Here is a 21,117-nt window from a genome sequence, read left to right as displayed (position 1 = left end):
CAGAGGCATGGGGAACTGGGGGCTACGGGCCCCTCAGCAGGCTGCACAGGCAGCCTCCAAGTGCTGGATGCAGCCCACATGCTGTGTGTTGTTGTCCATGTGTAGCAGAGCCAAGATAAGGGGTGGGATCTGCAGGGACTGGAGAGACCTCTTCCCTGGGAGCTGGGACAACAGCATAAAGGAGGAGCAGGACTTGGAACCTGGGAGCCATCACTTCTGGCACATCATAAGAACGTAAGAGACATGCTGGATCAGACCAAGGGTCCCTCTAGTCCAGCACTCTGTTCACACAGTGGCCAACCAGCTGTTGAACAGGGACCCACAAGCAGGATATGGGTGCAACAGCATCCTCACATCCAGGTTCCCCAGCAACTGGTGTATACAGGCTTACTGCCTTTGATACTGGAGGTAGCCATTGATAGTCTTCTCTTCCAGAAATTTATTCACTCCCCCTTTTAAAGCCATCCAAATTGGTGGCCATCACTACATCTCGTGATAGTGAATTCTACAGTTTAATTATGTGCTATGTGAACAGTACTTCCTTTTATCTGTCCTGAATCCACCGATCAGCTTCATGGGATGACCCCAGTTTCTAGTATCATGAGAAAGGGAGAAAAATGTCTCCCTACCCATATTTGCCTCCCTCAGTTGCTGACTTGCTTGTAAATAAATTGCAGGGTTGTTTGTGTTGGAACCAGGGAATTATGGGAGTTGTGTTTCCCTGGTTTCCTAAGGAAAGGGGGAAAGATTCTTGCACCACAGAGTGTCGATGCATGTGAGGATGATGTAATCCAGACCTTTTGGGAGATACAGTACATTCTCTAACAGATCACAGTGACAGGAGGAAATACAACAGATGAAATGGGGGCCTTGGTCTGACATAAGATAACAAATGACCCTGTCATTTTGTAAACAAGGTACAGAATTTGACGCTCAGAATGACTGCAAAAATGCTAAATTAAAGCTATAAGATCATGTGACATAACTGAAAAGGTATTAGCACCATGAATCTGCATTGATCTGATCTGACTTGAAGATCAAGCTGCCCATCCCATAGGCCTCCTCAGCGCAATCTGCTTACATTAATTTCATGTGATAACTAGAAGCAGCTTAAATTCAAGTGTTTTGGCTTAAATGGATTATGGATTTGTCCGCTAGCAAGCAGAAATCCTTTGTGTGATAATCACTGAACATCACCAACACCATGACAGTTTTTGCATGGTGCTGTGGATTGACGGCCTCACAGCACTATCTTAACTTTATATGATGTTGCATTGCCAGCCTTAAGCTTCTTGACAATCAGCTCCATCATTTACATAATTTTTCATTACTTACAGACACACAAACACCAACAGTCAGCAACTGCAATGAGTAGAAAAATTGCAGTGGATGCCTGAAAGAGATGGAAATGGAATTGGGGACTGTGTGTTAGCTCTGATCTAGGTTACAATTGTAATATTGTTCAGTTATCACCCTTTCTCTTTTCTTTCTTTTTACTAGTGTGCAACTATCTCAGTTCCACCGAAAGGCAAACCTGTTTGCATGTAGACCAATTCCAACTGTCAGTGAACTAAACCTTGTGTACCAAATGGCCTGCACTGTGCAGACAATGACCATTGGCCATGAAAGCCCAAAGGCCGGTAAGCTTCCATGATGCATAAGTGAAAGCAATAGGGAGCACAGCCACTTTTCTGGATGAGCATCAGGCATTGTACGCCAAGCACTGCTACTTGCTAGCCAGACACTCATGACCCATGTTCATTTCAGGCTCAGAGCCTGGACACATGCAATTCCGTGGCAATTAGGGTGGCCATGTGAAAAAGAGGACAGGGCTCCTGTATCTTTAGCAGTTGTATAGAAAAGTGAACTTCAGCAGGTGTCATTTGTATGCAGTCAGCACCTGCTGAAATCTCCTCTTTGTCACAACAGTTAAAGCTGCATGAGCCCTGCCTAGGGTGACCAGATTCAAAAGAGGCTGCAATCCTTTACACACTTGCCAGAGAGTAAGTCCCATTGAACTCAATGGGATTTGCCCGTTGAACTCAATGGGACTTACATCTGAATAAACAAACATAGGCTTGGGCTCTTGTTGTTGTAAAATATGCAGGGAACAGATTGGAAGGGATTAGAAGTTCTGGCTTAAATGAGTAACAAGAAGAGATTCCTCACCGAAGTCCTGATTTCTCCAGGTTGTGTGTTATTCAGGCATCATTACCTACCTGATTATAAAAATAAGCAGTAACATCCTGGCAGTAGCTAAATCTGGTATTTTAGCACAGTACTAACATTCATGAGCCAATTTCCTTTGTATTTCAGAATCAAAAAATGGCTGGGGTGTTCCAAGGTAAAAGTGGAGAGAACTCCCTGGACTTGGACTCCCAGTCCATGAGGGTGATGTTGAGATAAGTAACTTGTTACAAGGTCAGGAATGGAAATAAGATCATGCTGTATTTTTATTATTTTTGGCCTGAACTCAGAAGTGGTATGTTTATATATGTCTCGACTGGTCCTCATCCCTAGAAAGACAAGTCTGTAGGCCGGCAGAATACTGTTGCATTGCCAGGATGGAAAGAACTAGAACCAAGTAATACCAGAGATCATAAACTACCACATCCTCAATTAGCCATAAAATGAGCAGAGAGGGGCGTGCTTTATTTTGGATTCAAGTGGGAATAGCAAGGAATGGGTGAGTCCAGTTTCCAAACAGACCATGGTACATTAGCCTGGAGGAGATGGAAGGACAATCTTGAACTGGAGGCAGAAATGATGACTTGTGCCACACAGCAACTGGGCACTGTCAACCTGCTAGATATGAGCCAGTAAGTGCACTCCAATGCCTGCTATGCATTTCAGGCAGAGTGCAAGAACGTTCTGGCCACTGGTCTGTCCCGCCAACAATGCCGTCTGTCTGACCCCAGGGAGAAGCCTTTTTGGCAGTGGCAATGGAAAGAGCCAGGTTCATTGTGGCAGATGTGGTCACAGGGGGCTGGTTTCTCCTTGCACTCATCCACATCTGAAAAACAGAAGGAAGAGGAGTGGGTCACCCAGTGTGAGGAGAAGGTAGCAGTGGGAGCTTGAATGGCGTGGAGCACAGTGAAGAAAACCAGACCTCTGGAGATCAAAAATGTGGTGCATCTCCTTCTCTGGAACAAATCTTTATTGCAGGCTAGCAGTGGCTCCAGGGTTAGGAGGGCTCTTGGCAAGACACCCTCAGTGGGCCCCTCTCCCTCCAGGAGTCTCCTGCTCACCAGCACTGTTGTCAAGCAAGCTCATAGCATGCAGAGTTTTAACGAGCAAGTAGCCCAGGGCATGGACTGCTCCTCCTTCTCACCACCACCATTTGTCAAGGCAAGAGCAAGAGGGAAATGAAAAAGCAGGTTGCAATGGTGAAGAGGAGGAGCAAGTCTAGGGGGCTCCTGTTGGTGTATGAGCCCTCTGCAAGTATCCCCAACCATGTCTACCCTTGATGCTGGCCCTGTTCCAGTCCAGTTCCATCACTCTGCAAGGGGCAGTCACCTACCCAGTCCTCCATACGTTTGTGCCAAGGGACATCCCAGCATGACCTAGAAGAGGAGATGCTACAGCACATCACGGATGTTCCTGGCTATTTTGTCCAGCTCATTCCTTGCAGAGGTTTTCGAGCATCAGTTGCTGCCCTCCTTAGCAGATACTGGCTACTTACCCAAGCACTTGTTGGCATCACCGGCAACAGTCTTGAAGCCAGGGTGGCAGTGGCAGGAGTGCCCACCCCGAGTGTTGACACAGATGTGGCTGCAGTTGTGCAGACCTTTGGCACACTCGTCTATGTCTGGGCAGAGAGGAGGAATTATAGGTGATCACAGTGAGCAGTAGGCTGGAGTGTTTGTGTTCACACACATACCACCAACCTGATGAGGAACCCTATGGGCACCCCATAGCCTACTGTCTACATTGGCCTCACTGCCCCATGCAGGAAATCTAGCTGAATTCCCACTCCTGGGCCTGATCTACACCAAGCAGGATATAACACTTTAAAAAGTTATGAAAACGGTATACGTAATGTGTCCTGGGCCTGAACAGTTATAATAACCATTATAAACCGTTAAAAGCAGTAATGTAGATCCTGCCCTGGTATCCTCAGAGTCAATCTTGTAAAAATGTGATCTGAAGACCCATAACCACCCCAACCCCTAAAACTTGAATAGAATGAAACTGACCAGGATTGTGTAACTATGCACACCTAATTTGAGCAGCAAACCCTGGCCAGCTGCAAGGAAACCATTCCCATTCTTTAAGCAGGGCAAACATGGCTGTCACACTCACCCCTTGAGTACAACCCTAGTGCTGGGTTACTGTCTACAGGACACTACTAGGCCATTATTCGATTCCATTGGCTGGATTCTTCCCCTTGCCCTAGCATGGACCTGTAGTGCAGGTGTGGAGCCTGCAGCTTTCCAGATGTTTTTGTATTATAACTCCCATCATCTCCAACCCCTGGCCATACTGTCTGGGGTTGATGGGAGCTGGAGCCCAACAACATCAGTAGGGCACGTTTTCCTTATCCCTTATGCTCTTTCTCACATTTCCTGTCCTGTGTGGTGAAGCTTGCAACCAGCTGTTCTGATCCTACTTCTGCCCTTTAGAGGGCGCAGGAACCATATCTGAGTGTTGCAGCCACCTCACTGCTGACATTACCTTGTAGTAGGAAACAAACAAATCATGGCTTGGTCACACTCTGTAGGTTGTGCTCTTGGACCTAGTTGGCCAAGTGAGATGTCTCCCTGCTCAATGATTCACGGAGGCCCCATGGCACCACTGCCCAGATGTCTAATATCTGAGTTCTTCTGTTCTCTTTTGGAGCAGAGTAATGTGTCGATGCAGCAGGTAAGGCTTCCAGACTCCATTCCAGCTGTAAGTGTCTCATTGCTACTGCCAGGTCTGGGAAGGATGACGCAAGAACCATCCCACCCCAATAGCTCCTTTCCCTAGAACTAGGTGCATTATACAATCCAGATACATAGCCCACACATTCACACATGCAATACTCACAACACATTTGAGCATAAATATACGTGGCTTAGAATGATACAAACATACTCCCATGACGTGGAAAACATAACTTTAACATCTTGGGTGCATCCCTGCATATGCATGTGTGTATACATGCATTTGTATATGCATGTGTGCATTCTTCATAGGGTGGCCACCTATGAATTGCAAAAAATAAAAAATAAAAAGAGAACTTTGGGCTGCATGTCATTTGCACATGCTAATTTATATGTATAGATGCAAATTTAGAAATAATTATTATAATTTAAATAGAAATATAGTACATCTCCACACACTGTGAAAGACTGTGACTAGGTGATGTGTGTGTCTGCCTGTTCAGCCCACTGTCCAAGTGTTAACTGTGGATAGGCAATAATTCTTACAGATCATTACCTTTAAACTGGAATTGGACAAGTTTATCCCTTCAAATAGAGGACACCTTCAAATAGAGGATTGTCCTCTGTAAAAGAGATCACCTGTCCACCTTAGTTTCTCAGTTTTATAACCAGCCAGATCTGATGACTTTCCAATCCTATCTCGAGAAATACAACCATAAAAATGATATGGACTATTAGGCTGATGAATAAAATCACCAGTTATAAACTGCTCTGCAATGGACAGATGAACTCAGTTCAAGTGTTTTGAAAAACTGGGTTCTATTTATTAGCTTTTGGAATAGATACAGATCTGATGTAATGAATATGATGAATATGAAATTAATGCTGTGCATTACAATGCAATAATAATAATAATAATAATAATAATAATAATAATAATAATAATAATATAAATACAACTACACAAGCTACCCTGAATCCATGAAGAACAAGAGCAAAGACCTCTCAGGATGTGCTAAACTGGCACAGGAAGCACAGAAGCTTAGAGCTGGAAAAGACCCAATGGATCATCTAATGGCTGGTCAGCCAAGATCCACAGAAACTGGAGCCCCACCATTATGATGATCTCATTGTGCATTTGAACAGTGTTGACAGGTAGGATCCTCCAGGCTGAAGTGTGCAGCAGGAGCCCCATCCCTCCTGTTTTCACTGCTGCGAGGCCAAGAGGATAAGTTGGAAACAATGTGAAAATCGTTCACATACTGCTTAAGCCTAAAAAGCAAAATGTGGGGCATTGCATTGCTTCTGGACTGGTAGAGCCCCCTTTTGCCATGAAAGGAGGGTGTACTCCCATGACCTCTATATGATGCAGTTGCTGCTAGGGTATCCTCCTATTTTGCACTAGGAGGGAGTGGTAATGAGATCAGAAATGGTCCACTTCCCACTTAGCAAGGGAAGATGCAGGAGGCAACTTGTTGGCTGCCAGTTGCCTATCCCTGACATAAACCAATCCAACGCTCCCTGCCATAAAACAGGATGTCCTATATTTAAATCATCCTTATAAGATTATGTCTAGCCTTTCCTTGCATGCTCAAGATGTATTTGGAACTTAGCTGTTAAGCCATTTAAACCTTTGCCTAGTGCAGAAGATGGAGGGCTACTGAGCAGTATAGAAAAAAAATAAATGAATAAATAATCAGCCATCATCTGGAGCTCTTGCTGCCCTCTCTCCTTCCTGCCTCTTATGCTAGTTAGGACCCTACACTGAGTGTTAAAACAGATCCATCCATTTCATTCCCATCTAAAAGGGATTCCGAGAACAACTGTGCTCAATCACACAGCAAGAACTGTAAGTCCAAAATTATAGCTGAATGGTCCTAAAAGCACATTCAGATGACAGCAGGTACCTTGTTGTTGTTGTTGTTGTTGCTGCTGCTGCAAACCTATAACTCCTAGAAATGCAGGAAGCTGCCTTATATCAAGTCTGGCCATTGGTCCATCTAGCTCAGTATTGTCTACACTGGTAGCAGTTTACCCTGCTCTCAGGCAAAAGTCTTTCTCAGCCCTATGCAGAGTTGACAGGCAGACTTCATGGTACATGTTCAGTGTTGTGGTAGTGGTGTAGTTGAGCAGAAATAGGAAGAGACTAGGGTGGGATAGAGTCATCAGTATGTACAGACTGTGGCAAAGTAAATGCAATCTGTACCCTTCAAAATTGCTCTATGGACACACAATTTAGGACTCCCCAGCATAAATACAATGTGGACCTTAGTACCCAGGCCATGGATAAAGTGGAGTCTGGTCTTCCTTGTGGACTCAACAAGGGACAATGTGCTCTAGAAATGGTGAAAAGGCTCAGCTTTCTCTCGACGCCAGCAGACTTAGGCTGCAATCCTATGTGTGCTTACCTGTGAGCAAGTCCTATTGAACTTAATGGGGTTGACATCTGAGTAGACACACATAGGATTGCACAGTTAGAGACTTGCTGTAGTGCCTTTTGCTCCGGCTAAGCCTCTTGGCTCCTTTTGTATGGCTGAGACAGTTGTAGAGAAAAAGCTGCTCTGGGTCTCAGCAGCTGGGCTCCATGGCAGTGCGTAGCCAACTGGATGTTCCAGCAGGATGTGGGGCCCACCAGAAATGTGGAAGGGCTGCAAGCAAAAATCAGAATGTACAAGAAGCAGGTTCTTCTAAGGTAGGCTTCCCTGCAGATGTATTGGTCAACAACACCCACGCTGGGTAGGTGGGTGGTGGAAGTGGTAACCCAACACATCTGGAGGGCTCCCAATTGGGGAAGGCTGCTCGATGTGGTGTAGTGGCTAAAGTGTTGGACTGGGAGTTGGGAGATCCAGGTTCTAGTCCCCACTCGGCCATGGAAACCCACTGGGTGACTTTGGGCCAGTCACAGACTCTCAGCCCAACCCACCGCACAGGGTTGTTGTGAGGATAAAATGGAGAGGAGGAGGTTTATGTACGCCGCCTTGGGTTCCTTACAGGAAGAAAAGGCAGGATACAAATGCAGTAATAAATAAATAAATAAATAAATAAATAAATAAATAAATAAATAAATGAGCCCATCATATTTTGATTTGACTCATTATATCATATTGGAGAGAGAATTGTTTCAGTTATAGCAGTGAAAGAGCAGACAGATTTGTGTTCTCCAATAACACATTAAGCCTGCAGATAAGATGAAGATTTATAAGCACCCAAGGAATGAAGCTCTGAAGCTGTACCTCTGGAGCAGGGAGTAGCAATGGCATTAGTCAAAAGAGAGCCAGATAAACTTATGAAGGGTGTTGAATTCTAAGCATCCTCTTGTGTCTCAGAAATGGCCAGGTGTAGTCAGGAAATAATTGTTCCTCGCCTAAGATTTTGAGTGTCTTCTATTTCCTCAATATCATCAGAAAAGTAATGACTAATTTTGTAGTGATGGATGAACTCTCCCCAGTCAGGCTCAAAATTAAGCTACAAAACTACAACTATCTCCTACTCCCCCTTCAGAAAACAGCTTGGTGTTCTTGAACTCAATTCCAAGCCTATTTCAGACCCTGATGTGACCTCAGTTAGGTAGCTGGGAACATGACAGAATCCAATTCTTTCCCCTTCCCCCACAATGGCAATGAATACCCCTCACCCATCTGCCCACCTGTCTGCCTCCCCAAAGCTGCTTTCTTCCCAACAATTACTTCATTGCTGCTCCCACTCTAATACCTGCCATGCTGCTTTGGCAGTGTGTCGGATGCAAGGTGCACTGGGAAATGCAAGTTCCCAGAACTATTGACCTTTCCCAGTGCTCCTTGCATCTGACACAAAGCATGCCAGGGATCAGAGAGGGCCGGAGAGATAACCCCCTCCTTTCCTCCACTGCTGGAGCACACAAAATAATAAGGAAGTGAGAAGGGCTTAGAGGTGGTGGGCGGATGTATGGGATAGAGGTGATAATAGAGGAAGTTCGTCTCTGGTTTGGATTTAATCTGAGACAATAAGAACTTCCAGGGTTATAGTGCGTGCCTTGTATTGCAATATGAGCTGATCTGGATTCATATACAAAGCTGTACTTGGATGATGTTTGGATCCATCACTACTAATTTTACTTAAAGGAAAAAGAAGAAGAAAATTTACTCCATGGGAAAACCTATTAGACCAGTCCTTCCTGTAAACTCGGGGACTAACAGATCATATGATGTTTTGGGAAGGCTTTTCCCACCAGTTTACATTGGTTGGTACCTGTAGGATTTCTGCCTCCCCTGCCCTTCTCTCCTCTGACACGTGGCACAAGGCATTTGCTTGAGCCGTCTGGGCTTTCTTCACTGCACACAATACATCCAAGTGTGTCCGAGACAAGACCACAACAACATTTGAATGGGAAATGCACATCTGTGAGCACAAAGTGGAAACTATGGCTGATCATGGCTCCCTGGCATATGCCCATTGTGCATTGTTTGCATTCCTTCAAAGTTAGGGGGTCATGGTACAACAGATAGTGCCCATGCTTGAAATGTGTTTACGATGTGATATGTGAAGCAGCCCCTACGTTGCCTCACAACAGTCTTTGATACGAAGCACTCCTCCTGCGTGCTTGGCGATGACCTGCTAAGTTATATGGCTTTAGGATTCTAGTACAGCTGCTTGCATATGGAAGAAATTGCTTCAGCTCAGACACTTGGGCTGCTAAATAGCAGAAGGGCACAATGCTGCTCTGTGTAAGGAACAGTGGAGGCCAATGGGCAAAGTGCAGCCAACTTACAAACTGGAACCTCCTGCTACCAGTGGTGCCATGAAGGTAGGAAGCCCAGGGCGCCACTCAGCAGAATGAGCAGAAGAGGACCCAGATACAGCAGGGCTGGCTCACCACATGTTGATGTGAGTGAAATAATACACATTGTGGTCTAAAGGGTGGGGGCGGGGATGGGTGGGCATAAAACCATTAAGCTCGGGGTCTACCATCACCTAACGGCACTACCACCTCCTCCTACGCAATCAATATTTCATGGAAATGTTCCCATCCTTCTACCCTGCTAGAGCTTTAGATAACCACTACCCGTAGAAGCTCACATGTTTCTTGCAAAAGGAAACAGGCACGCAGTTTGGCCCCACCTCATTCTGGCCTACTTCTGAATATGAGCTGTTGTTGTCCCCAACCTCACCCACACCCCAAGCATAGCTGCAAGCAGGTGCTTATAGACAGTGTAGAGTTTATTGGGTGGGTTGGGGATTCTCCAGCTGGAAGACAGAGCGGATTCAAACTACAGACACATATTGGCAAACGAGATCAGAGGTGAATCCCGGTCCAGTCGGGCTGGAGGAAGAGGAGGAGGTGGAGAAGGAGAAGGAGAAGGGAAGGGAAGCAATCATGTCACAGGCCAAACCAGCAGGCACAGGGTAACTGTATTGATTTTAACCAAGCAAGGAACTACCAGCAGGAGCCGCCATCTTGGTTAAAGGCAAGCTCCAAGGAAGATGGCCACCACACTGAGGAGACAAAGCACTGGGGGGCCGCTGCCCTGTCTGTTTTCTCAGAAAACATGCAAGGGGTGTGTCACTAGTGCCAGTGTCATCAGCTGGACTGTGTCGTGCCCTTTGCGAAGATGGCTGCCCCCACCTCAGTCCATGTTCCCAGAGACCACCATGAGAAGACTGGATGAGAGAAAGTAGGGGGAAGAAGTACAGGGGAGGCCAGTTCATCCATAAAGGCTGTTTCTGTCCTTTATTGGCAAGGCTTAAAGTGCATAGGAGTGGAAGCAGAGTCCGAGGCAAAGCGGAAGGAGAGGGGCTGAGGGCAAGGTGGGACCCAGCCAACTCCCCGAAGAAGGATATCCACCAAAAAAGGCCACTTGAGCTGCACACAGAGGGAAATAGAAAGATAGGAAGAGAGAGGGAGGGAGGGAGAGAGAGAGAGAGAGAGAGAGAGAGAGAGAGAGAGAGAGAGAGAGAGAGAGAGAGAGAGAGAGAGAAGGACAGGGCACGTTAGTGACAAATGGCAAGAGGGAGATCTTCAGGATAGAGGGGCAGGGGCTGCACCAAATGCTTGGCAGCAGTGTCATCTCTGGGGCTTAAAGGGCCCATGGGGAGACACCTTCAGAGGGTCTCCTCCTTCAATGAGTCTACCTTCTCACCAACACTGTCACTAGCATCTGCTTCCTCCTCATTGCTCCTGCTTCCTTGCTTGACAGGCAGAGGGCCAGTGAGCAGGCAGGCAGGGGGCACCTGCTGCTCCTCCTTCTCACCACCACTGTTGTCTGGGCCAGAGCAAGAGGCAGGTGAAGAAGCAGGTGGCAATGCTGAGGAGGGGGAACAAGTCTAGGGGGCTCTTGCCAGCAGTTGCTCAGCCTTGCCCACCTTGGACACTAGCCCTTCATGGCAACAGAAAAAGGCCTGGAAACCCCAACTGCCATCAAATAGCCAGGAAATGGCTGGGAGAGACGGATACACAGGAAAACAATTGGGGGAAACATTAAGCATCCTTTCCCCCACTTGCCAATTCCCCCCAACAAATGGCATCCTCCTCCCACCGCTTTGCAGCTGTTCAGCAGTTATTACAGTTCTCCAGACACATGGCTGATGCCAAATGCCTAGTTTGGCCTGAGATCTATTACAACCTTCCCCAAACTGATGCCCTCCAGATGTTTTGGACTACAGCTTCCAGTATTCCTGTCTATTGCCCATTCAGACCAAGCCACCCCTAAATACCAGGGAAAACTGTCTTGCTGCTGGGAAAACCCATTAGTACTGTGAGGATGTCAACTTAGCTCAGAGGAAACAAGGAAGTCTAGGGGTGGGGGTGGGGTAGGCAGATGATGTCAGCATCCCTGCTAATAAAAGGGTCCTGGAACTGCATCCCTGCAATCCTGGCTACGCTACACCCCTGGCTATATTGCCCAGCTACACCGTCTTCTCATTGGTTGACTTAAAGACATTGTGCTTCGAAACTCAGGACTTCACTAGAATTTCCCCACCCCCTTGGTCCTTCATGTGTTGATGTAAACAAACCCACCCAGCCAGCCCCAGCAAAACTTTTCCCTGCCTGATGCAGGGAGCGCGTGCTTCCCAACCCAGGTCACCATTGGCTGCCATTAGGGAGTGAACCCCAAGCTCAGCCTCTGCGAGGAGTTAAACTCTCTGGTCTGCCCAAGCCCCCGCTCACCAACACACGCCGTGCCGTCCTCATTGGGCTCAAAGCCCCGGTTGCAGCGCTTGTTGCTGCGGCAACGGTATCCGCCATATGTGTTGATGCAGATGGGCCTGCCCCTTGGACAGACAAAGGGAAATTCAGCACATTCATCCATATCTAAGAAGAAGGGAAGAGAAAGGGAGCATGACGCAAGCCCGGGACAGCACAAAATCTAATGACCCACAGCCTCTCCACACCACACTTGGGTGGTTTCTTTCTGCTCAGAATCCAGCCATGCTGTTGTCATTGGATACCACTCTATCCCGCTGAGACCAGTTGCAGGCGGAAGAAATCACACCCCAGCACCACTCACAGACCTCTCCCTGCCAGGGGACTCACCGACACATCGCCCATTTTCATGCTGAGAGAATCCTTGGCCACACTGCGAGGGAAAGAGAGAAATTTGTCATCAGCACTTAATTTCCTTTCAGGCTCATCTCTCTCTACCGTTTCTACTCTGAGATGCAATTTCCAAGGAGTCTGGGAATTTGTATGTCTGCAATTTCTGCTTCAGACCATATAGTAGCTAATGTGGTAGTTCTCAGTTTTGAATCTTTTTGTTATAGAGTCAGTTTTGAAAAGTGTACATAAAGTTTCTGTTGGATGCTTAAAAAGTACAAGGAATCTGGGCAGGGCTTTTGGCTGTCGGAGGTTGTTATTAGTTCCCCAGTCATTTCCCAAGGCTCAATTTCTTTGCTTCTCTGCACCTATTTTTTCTCAGATTTTGTGATGTGCAAATACTCTTTCCTACAACCTATGTGTCAATGAGAAAGGCTTATGTGTTATTCCAGAATTCTAAGACCCTAACTATATGTTACTTCGAAGATGTGGGTACCAGCTACGTCTTTCTTTTTTTACTCTAAAGCCGAGATGGGCAATGTTTGGGCCCTGGGGACTACACACTGTGTGGTGTGGTGTGCCTCACATGCACACCTCCCCCTCCCCATGCACACATCTCAGTGCGCAGGGTTGAAGCCTCCCTGGCTCCCAAGCAATTTCCTCTATGATTGCAGTCTCCCAACCACCATTAATGATGGAGAAACGTCACAGGAAGGGCTAAACCTCTTCCCCTGCCCCAGCAATCCCAATTGGCTGGGCTGTAGGGGAAAGTGGGTGGGGCTCCACAGGTCTCCCAGCATGCATACAGAGCTGCATGCTTAAGTCCTATTCATTTAAATGGGCCTACTCTATGTAGGACTAACCTTGGATACTAGCACTGGATACTTCCCATACCTTAATATCCTTCTCTCTGAAACCGGGGAGGGATGTTGCAGAATTACTTAACCCCTCAATTTCTCTGGCATGCCTTCGTCCATTTATTGCTGAGATTAACTCTTTATTGTCTCATCATTTCTTCCTGCCTGGCTGCTGTGCCTGATCATCTCGCTGCCTACAGTAGTGCTATGCAGTCTCCTAAAATGCTGGAGCACTTTAATGTGCAACCCCCTCCTGCTTCTACTGGCAGTGGCATCTGTGCCTGTTCTACACATGCAGTAAAATTACAGCCAAGCCACCCAGATCCAGAGCCCTATGTGCTTTGCAATGTACATAGAGCCCTTATGCATGTGGCCTTCCCCATGTACTTCAATGGAAGGGACAAATCCACATGTGCAAATGGATGTACCTGCATTGGTGCTTCACCACCTTGTGGGTGGAGGACTCCATATGTACATTAGGGTACCTACGGCAGTTTTCTAGATAGGGGCAAGACAAGAGTTAACCGTCAGAGTAAATCCTGTATTTTGCCAGTCCTGTTTTCCCATGAAGCAAATCCAAATCCCTTTAATATCTTCAAAATCTGCTATTGAACGTAGCTGAGAATTCACAATCCAGTTCCCACAACAGTGGTGAGGTTATATAACCTAAGTAGCCTGTACTTTCTTTCCCTTTTGGCTATGGAGCTTATGTTCTTCAGCCCCATCTGAAGAACAGTGGCTGAATTATTTGAAGATGTTATGCATATCCTGCACATTCATATCCAGCCCTCTCATCAATGGTAGTGGATAGTCAAATTCCATTTGCAAATTTCATCCGTCTGTTATTGGTCATCTCCATTGCCCCATTGAGGCAGCAGAGGAACTAGAACAGGGGGAACGCAAACGCAGTCTACGTCGGATGGCTTCACTTAGAAGTAACCCTGGCCAGAGCTGAAGAAGTAGAGCTGCAGCATTCTCCAAGCCCTGTTCTGCCTCCTGCCGCTGCATCTCTAGTGTTGAAAGCCATTGTGCTGACAGAAGCACATTTTGTAACAACATCACTTCAGTTATTATCTGCCTCACACCAAGGCCCCTTTAACAGTTTTACAGCTTCTAGCCACTCTGATCAATTTTTAATCTTGCTGTCACCATTCAGGGAGCCCCAGAATACAGAAACTGGACCACTAGAAGGGAACAGACTTGAAGGGATTTGGGAAAGGGAGTGGGTTGGAGCAAGACCGAAGAGAGAAAAGTGGGGTTTTACAACGTCAACCTGGCCGTCCTTGCTGTGGAATCACATTGATGGGATGCCTCCTTCCTAGAAAAATACAGCAGGTACATACAACTACCATACAACGTCCTTCAAAGCTCAGTGTGTGACCTGGTTTAACTAAAGGAGGTAATTTATTCTGCAGTTGCGTGTGGAGCTGAATTACTGGATGCAACTCTCTGACATCTGCCTGACTTACTCTTTTATCTTTTTTAAAAAAAACAACAACAGCTTCTTTAATGTCATGTTATTGTTTTTGTCACTTGCTTTTTCATCTTGATTGCTCTTTAATCCTGTTATTTATGTGTTCGTCCTAGTATCTGATGAACTTTCCCTTTTGCTCTCCTTTTAAAACAGGGGTGGGCAACTTGTTGCCCTCCAGGTATTTTGGCCTACATCTGCCATCATCCCCACACACAGGCTATACTGACTAGGGCTGATGGGAGTTATAGGCCAAAACATCTGGAAGGCCACAGGTTGCTCACCCCAATTGGAAAATGTCAGGGTCCTTGCTGATTTGTGTATTTTATACAGCTCCTAGCACACACAAGCACTTTTAGAAATATGAAGTAACACAACAGCTAACCTCCTAAGCAGAAACCTACAGGATTTTTTTTTTTAAAAAAAGATTAATTGATCAGTGGTATTTGACACCTTTGGGCCTGTTCAGAAGACACGTTAAACCCTGCTCGTTAAGGGTTTTGGTTAAACAGCAGGGTTAAGGTGTCTTGTGCAATGCATTTTGCTAAACCCTGCCCACTCACTAACCATAGTTGGACTGTCTGCAGCAGGGTTAACGGTTCTAACCATGGCTTAAAGTGTTGTGTGCGACAGCACAGCTTGTGGTTAGTGCTAACCCCGTAGAACCACAGTTTTGTTAACCACAGAACCTGAAGTGTTGTCTGAACAGGCCCCTCATAAACTAAACTAAATGCACCATAATAATCCAGATTTGTATCAAGCAACATTGGAAAGCAATAAAACCACCAAGTCCTACAGAATGGTTCAGGGAAATATGGGATATAGCAAAACTTCTCACAAAACTAACTTATTTCACAAGAGGGCAATATAACCCACAAAATGATATCTTTGTACAAATATGGTCATTGTCTATTAACCTTTGGAATGACAAGTTTCAAGAGAGGGTCCAGTGTTATATTCCCACCCCCACATCCCCATGTTATAAATTATGTTATGTAGAAAATGTGTTATAACGTATACTTTTCTCCTTCCTTTCCTTCAGAGTGAATAATTCTTTTATTTTGTGTTTATTGTACATTGTTGGTACAGTACCTTGAAATTTTAAAAATGGAAGGGAAAAAAGGAAAGCAATACAAAGTCACATGTGGAACCTTGGGTAGCTCCTTTAGAGTTCTGACTGAAACCCAAAGTGGATTTATCGCCCCATTGACCTTGGAGCCACCAGCCTCTAGTGGGAGGTTGTCCATCAGACAAGCGTTTTATTCCACGCTTGTTACCAGACACTCCGAAATGTCATCTGCCTCCCGTGCACCTCCCACCCCTTCTAGCCTTCTTTGCACCACAAAAAACAACAACACACCCCAGTAATTCAGATTTATTTTAAAGACAGAAGTTGCTGCTCTCTCCTGCTGTGTGCAGGAGAAGCAGCATGATCAAAACGGCCCAATGAATGAGCCACATGCAGGTTGTTTACTTCCTCTTTCGAAAGAGGAACTAATGGGGGTCAAATGCTTGGGTGGAGAAGCGACGGTAAGCAAACGTTATTTTCCCCATGTGATGGAGCTCTACGTGTGAGTGGGGAAGGGAGAAAGGACACCTGCCCCCACCCGACTTTCACATGCTGTGGTTTTATAGTGCTAGAGGGCAGCTAGCCCCAAACCTGAGTATTTTACAGCTAAATAGCAAGGGGTCGAATGCTCAGAGTTCTAGAGATGAGGAAGGCTCCCCCCTCCCCGATTCTTCCCCTGCCCTTCCACCCTGATACTTACTATATGCATCCAGGGCCTTCAGCAGGTCAATTCCCCCTCTCACCCTGCCTTCCAGAGGGAGAGGGTGAATTGTGCATGTTTTCAATTAACACACAAAATCTGTGTCTCAAACTGTTCCTAACCATAGACTTGATTCTTGAGCCTGCCTGATTTCTGATTTCTTTAGACAAGCCTTCCCCAAGCTGGTGCCCTCCAGATGTGTTGGACTCCCATCATTCTGAGCCGGCATGGTTGCAGATGATGGGAGTTTTAGTCCAACACATCCGGAGGGCACCAGTTTGGGGAAGGCTGCTTAGATTCTCCAACCATCTCCCTGCTCTCTTCCTGTATGTTCAGCATCCATCAACATTGCATAAGCTCACCAGTCCCAGTTAGGCCATTTGGGGTAGTGTTTTTTAAAAAATAATAATTCCCTTTTAATTCACAAACATATGCACTTCTACATACCAATGGTGCCCCAAATGTATATTGGGAAGCCATGAGTTGTACGCAGTGTTACTCCTACTTAGACAAACCCATTGAAATGAATGGGACTTAAGTTAGACTAACATTGGATTCTCTTTATTTTTGGGTGCCCCTTTTCACTTTGAAACTGATAGCCAACTCTCACGTAGTTAAGTGTGTATTAGAGGGAACAAGTGGAACTTGCAACCAAATAGTGCAGTACATCCTTACTTGCTAGGAGAAGTGCTCCTGGTCAGGGTTCCAGCTGGCCATGCCTTTTTCTGGCATGATATCACCTGCAAGGGGCTCAAGCAGGCCAACGCACAACACACACACACACCTCTCCCATCGCTTTTCTGAAATGGGGATCAACATTCTCTAGCTCTTGGCGACATACTCAGTCCTCACTGGGCTGAGGTAGGGTGACCCTATGGAAAGGAGGACAGGGCTCCTGTATCTTTAACAGTTGTCTAGAAAAGGGCATTTCAGCAGGTGTCATTTGTATGCATACAGCATCTGGTGAAACTCCCTCTTCATCACAACAATTAAAGTGCAGGAGCTATACTAGAGTGACCAGATTTAAAAGAAGGCAGGGCACCTGCAAGTTTAACTGTTGTGGTGAAGAGGAATTTTCACCAGGTTCCCCATACACCTGCTGAGATTCCCTTTTCAATACAACTGTTAAAGATTCAGGAGCCCTGTCCTCCTTTTCATATGGTTACCCTAGATACCACCCTCTTGTCCCTGGGTGGCCTCACTTGGGCTCTGTTTCTTTTGGCATGAGGGCACTGAGCTGATTATTAGAGGCAGGAACGATTACAATGATTATTGACATTCCTCATACAGGGGGGAAAAAAGCTTAGGTTGTCCATTTGCCTTAGTAATGGGACCAAAAACAAAACACACCCCCTTAACTCGTGGAGCGTAGAGCTTCCATCTGGACTTTATGTGGCTCTTTTCCCAATAGGACACGAAAAAGAACAGTGGCTTGAAGGGGGAGCTTTGCAGGGATCCATTCCAAATCACTGGCTACCAAAGATGGGGCTTACCTCAAGAGGAAGTATGATAGGGGGTGACCCCGGAGTGTCCTGGGGATAGGGGATTTCCAGCACGGAATTGGTCTCGCCGCTCCCCACAGTGCGGCTGATAAGCCGACCATCCGGCCAGGTCACCTCCAGGCTGCTGGGCTCATCCTGTCCTGCAGGGAAGAAGAGCAATGCAGAGCTGAGCTAAGGAGAGATCAGCAGCCCACTCAGGGAGCCACACTGCCATTGCCAAACCATCCTTCTCTCACGGAGTGCTCCATCCTCTCCTCTCCTCCCTCTTCCCCCATTTTAACAACCTCCTCTTACAGAAATGAAAGAACTGGGGATGTGATGGGATCATGTCCTTCGGCCAGCTGCTCTATGCCAAGACCAGCACAGCTCCCAGGCAAAATGCCAGCTGTGAGCGGGGATGTGGGGGGCATTCTGGTGCATGGACCCTCTGACTCCCAGAGCCACTTGGCTTCCCGACTCACTGCCCAGTCTGGCCTGGCCATGCCCCACTAAGTTGGGCCACCTCAGGGCTGTGGAAGAGTAATGAGGTGTGGAGATACGCGGTGCCTTCTGTGGGAACAGCTGGAGGGGGCAACCAAGGCCTCCCTGCAATGCGTGCGCTCATTTCTGGGAATGCTCTGATCTCTGGGAACTTCTGTGAGAGCCCCTTGTGCGCTTGATCATAAGGGGATGGGAAAATAGGCTTTCCACGTGTTTCATGGGAAAAGGCTTGGGGAGAGAAAGGCTTTATTGTACTGTAGAATCAACGGCAGTTTGGAAAGACATTTGCAGAATTGGAGGAGTTCAAGGATGGGGCAATACAAATAGAAGATTTCACACCGCAAGGAGTCGAGTGGTCAGAAAGTGGGTTCGTGATAGGTCCAAATCAAATTTTGCGTCGCTTGGAATGTGTTAGCATTTGGCAGGTCCTGTCAGAGTTGAGAGACGGGGAAGGTCCAAGGGAGCCCTGATGCTGGGCCTTCTTGGCCCGGTCAGGGGGACGGACAAGACAAGAAGAGACCTGGGACAGCACGCCAAGCTCCGCCTCCGCTCCTCCTCACTCACCCAGGCCGAAATGGGCAACGGGCTCCATCTCGCACAAGTACCCAGACCCGCCATCAATGATGCGCAGATGGGCGCCACTGTGCCGCGTGAACAACACCACCTTAGCACCGCGAGCAAATGCCCCAAAGCGTGTACGTGGAATCACCCGCAGCCAGTTGTTGCCAGCACCCTGTGGAGATGGACAGACAGACTCAGCCGGGGAGGGATGAGGCGGGCATGAAACTGAGGAGGGGGGACCATGCTGGATGACACGTGGGAGGGGGAGGGGGCCTCAACGCCTGAGGAGGAGCAGCCACCGCTGAACCCACCTCGTTGACGCTGAAGACCGAGAGCGGCTGTGCCATGGACTCGCCGTGCGACAGGATCAGGTCCAGCCTCCCGTCGCCATCAAAATCCACCACTGCCCCCCCTGAAAGGACACAACTGAAGTCAGCAGCAGGTCTCTTTCTGCCCCACTTTCCTCATAGGATGACCCTCCCCCGCCACCATCACGGGTGGTAGAACACCCAGGGGAGAGAGTCGAGGAACACAATTTCTTCCATCACTGCTTTTTGTTTTCATTTGAACCACCCCTTGCCTGTAGCGACACTGTCTATCCCCGTGCCTGCTTATTCCAGGGGCTGCTTCTGTACCTGGTACCAAATCCTTCATCAATGGCACCACCTTTCTGCCAAAGTTACTCAAGAGACCAGCATCCTGGTGGTGGATGGGAATCAAAGACCATCCTTCCCAGTCTTGGTATGCTCTAAGACAGCCTTCTTCAACTCGGTGACCTCTCGATGTGTTGGATTGCAACTCCCATCACCCTCATCCAGCAGGGCCGTGCTGGCTAGGGGTGATGGGAATTGTAGTCCAAAACATATGGAAAGCAGCAGATGGGGGAAAGCTGCTCTCAGATGCAGCCAACCATGTGGACCAGCCACAAGCGTTGTGGCTCAGGCCATGTGGATGCTTTGTCCCTCCGCCTGAAACACACCAAGAACTTCTGACCTTGTCATGGCTCAGCAAGGAACCCAGCCTGCAGGCTTCGCCAGCTCTCTCCTGCCTCCCACAAGTGCCCCCTTTTGTGCATGCTGCTGTGAGGAGATGTGTACTGTGGCCACTTCCAAGGTGAGGCTCCCTTCTTCAGACCTAGGTGTGAATTCTTTGGGACATTAAAGGAGTGCATGAGCCTTAAAAAGGCTACAATAAAGGTTATCTGAAAAGCCAGCACCAGTGGCACTTCAGGGTAGGACTGTGGGGCAGATGTCTAGGGCCCCATTCAGCAGAATACCACCCAAAGAAGCAGGACTGGCTTATCACACTCTGAAGTAAGTGAAGGAATACTCATTATCCTCGTAAGACTGTGGGGAGGGGATGCATAATCATTAAGACTGGACATCTGGATTCTTTGTCACACAGAGAGGGTCACCAGCAAAGTGTTCATCTGTGGCACAAGGTCTGTCCCAACTCCCTCCAGTGGTTACAGCTGCGGTCTCCAACATGGTGCCTGTGAGCACCAATGTGCTCATGGATTCCTCTCTTGGCACACTCCAGGGGCCCTGCCTGATTATTATTTTATTTCTTAATTTTATAATCATCATCATCATCATCATCATCATCTGAGAAGGTAATATGCTGCAAAGCATAGTGCTGCCCTCCAGTGCTATTGGGCCCAAAAGAGTAGTTTTGTGTTTTCATAGAATTCATAGAATAGCAGAGTTGGAAGGGGCCTACAAGGCCATCGAGTCCAACCCTCTGCTCAATGTAGGAATCCACTCTAAAGCATCCCTGACAGATGGTTGTCCAGCTGCCTCTTGAATGCCTCTAGTGTGGGAGAGCCCACCACCTCCCTAGGTAACTGATTCCATTGTCGTACTGCTCTAACAGTCAGGAAGTTTTTCCTGATGTCCAGCTGGAATCTGGCTTCCTTTAACTTGAGCCCGTTATTCCGTGATAGCACTCTTCAAATACTTAAAAGGTTGTCACACAGAGGAGGGCCAGGATCTCTTCTCGATTCTCCCAGAGTGCAGGACACGGAATAACGGGCTCAAGTTAAAGGAAGCCAGATTCCGGCTGGACATCAGGAAAAACTTCCTGACTGTTAGAGCAGTGCGACA

At 47.3% G+C, this 21,117-nt stretch overlaps 1 protein-coding gene across 2 annotated transcripts in view; it reads right to left on the bottom strand.

Annotated features, from left to right (window-relative positions):
* Positions 1–2,619: 2,619 nt before the first annotated feature.
* CRTAC1 (cartilage acidic protein 1) overlaps positions 2,620–21,117 on the bottom strand; it is a 43,609-nt gene continuing 25,111 nt past the window's right edge. The window contains exons 10-16 of one of the 2 annotated variants that reach the window (XM_063132488.1): positions 19,327–19,427; positions 19,019–19,187; positions 17,966–18,114; positions 12,376–12,418; positions 12,010–12,153; positions 3,683–3,808; positions 2,620–3,013 (exon numbers count right to left, since the gene is read on the bottom strand). In XM_063132488.1, the coding sequence (XP_062988558.1) occupies positions 2,850–3,013; positions 3,683–3,808; positions 12,010–12,153; positions 12,376–12,418; positions 17,966–18,114; positions 19,019–19,187; positions 19,327–19,427 (896 nt within the window). In that variant the 3' untranslated portion in view covers positions 2,620–2,849. Of the gene's footprint in view, positions 3,014–3,682; positions 3,809–10,345; positions 10,705–12,009; positions 12,154–12,375; positions 12,419–17,965; positions 18,115–19,018; positions 19,188–19,326; positions 19,428–21,117 lie in introns of those variants that run through there. The other variant, XM_063132490.1, reaches the window with a different exon arrangement.

The sequence above is a fragment of the Elgaria multicarinata genome, chromosome 8 (assembly GCF_023053635.1).
Source record: "Elgaria multicarinata webbii isolate HBS135686 ecotype San Diego chromosome 8, rElgMul1.1.pri, whole genome shotgun sequence".
In the NCBI taxonomy this organism is placed as follows: Eukaryota; Metazoa; Chordata; class Lepidosauria; order Squamata; family Anguidae; genus Elgaria; species Elgaria multicarinata.
The sequence above is the reverse complement of the archived record's forward strand: the minus strand, read 5'-3'. Positions and strand labels throughout refer to the sequence as shown.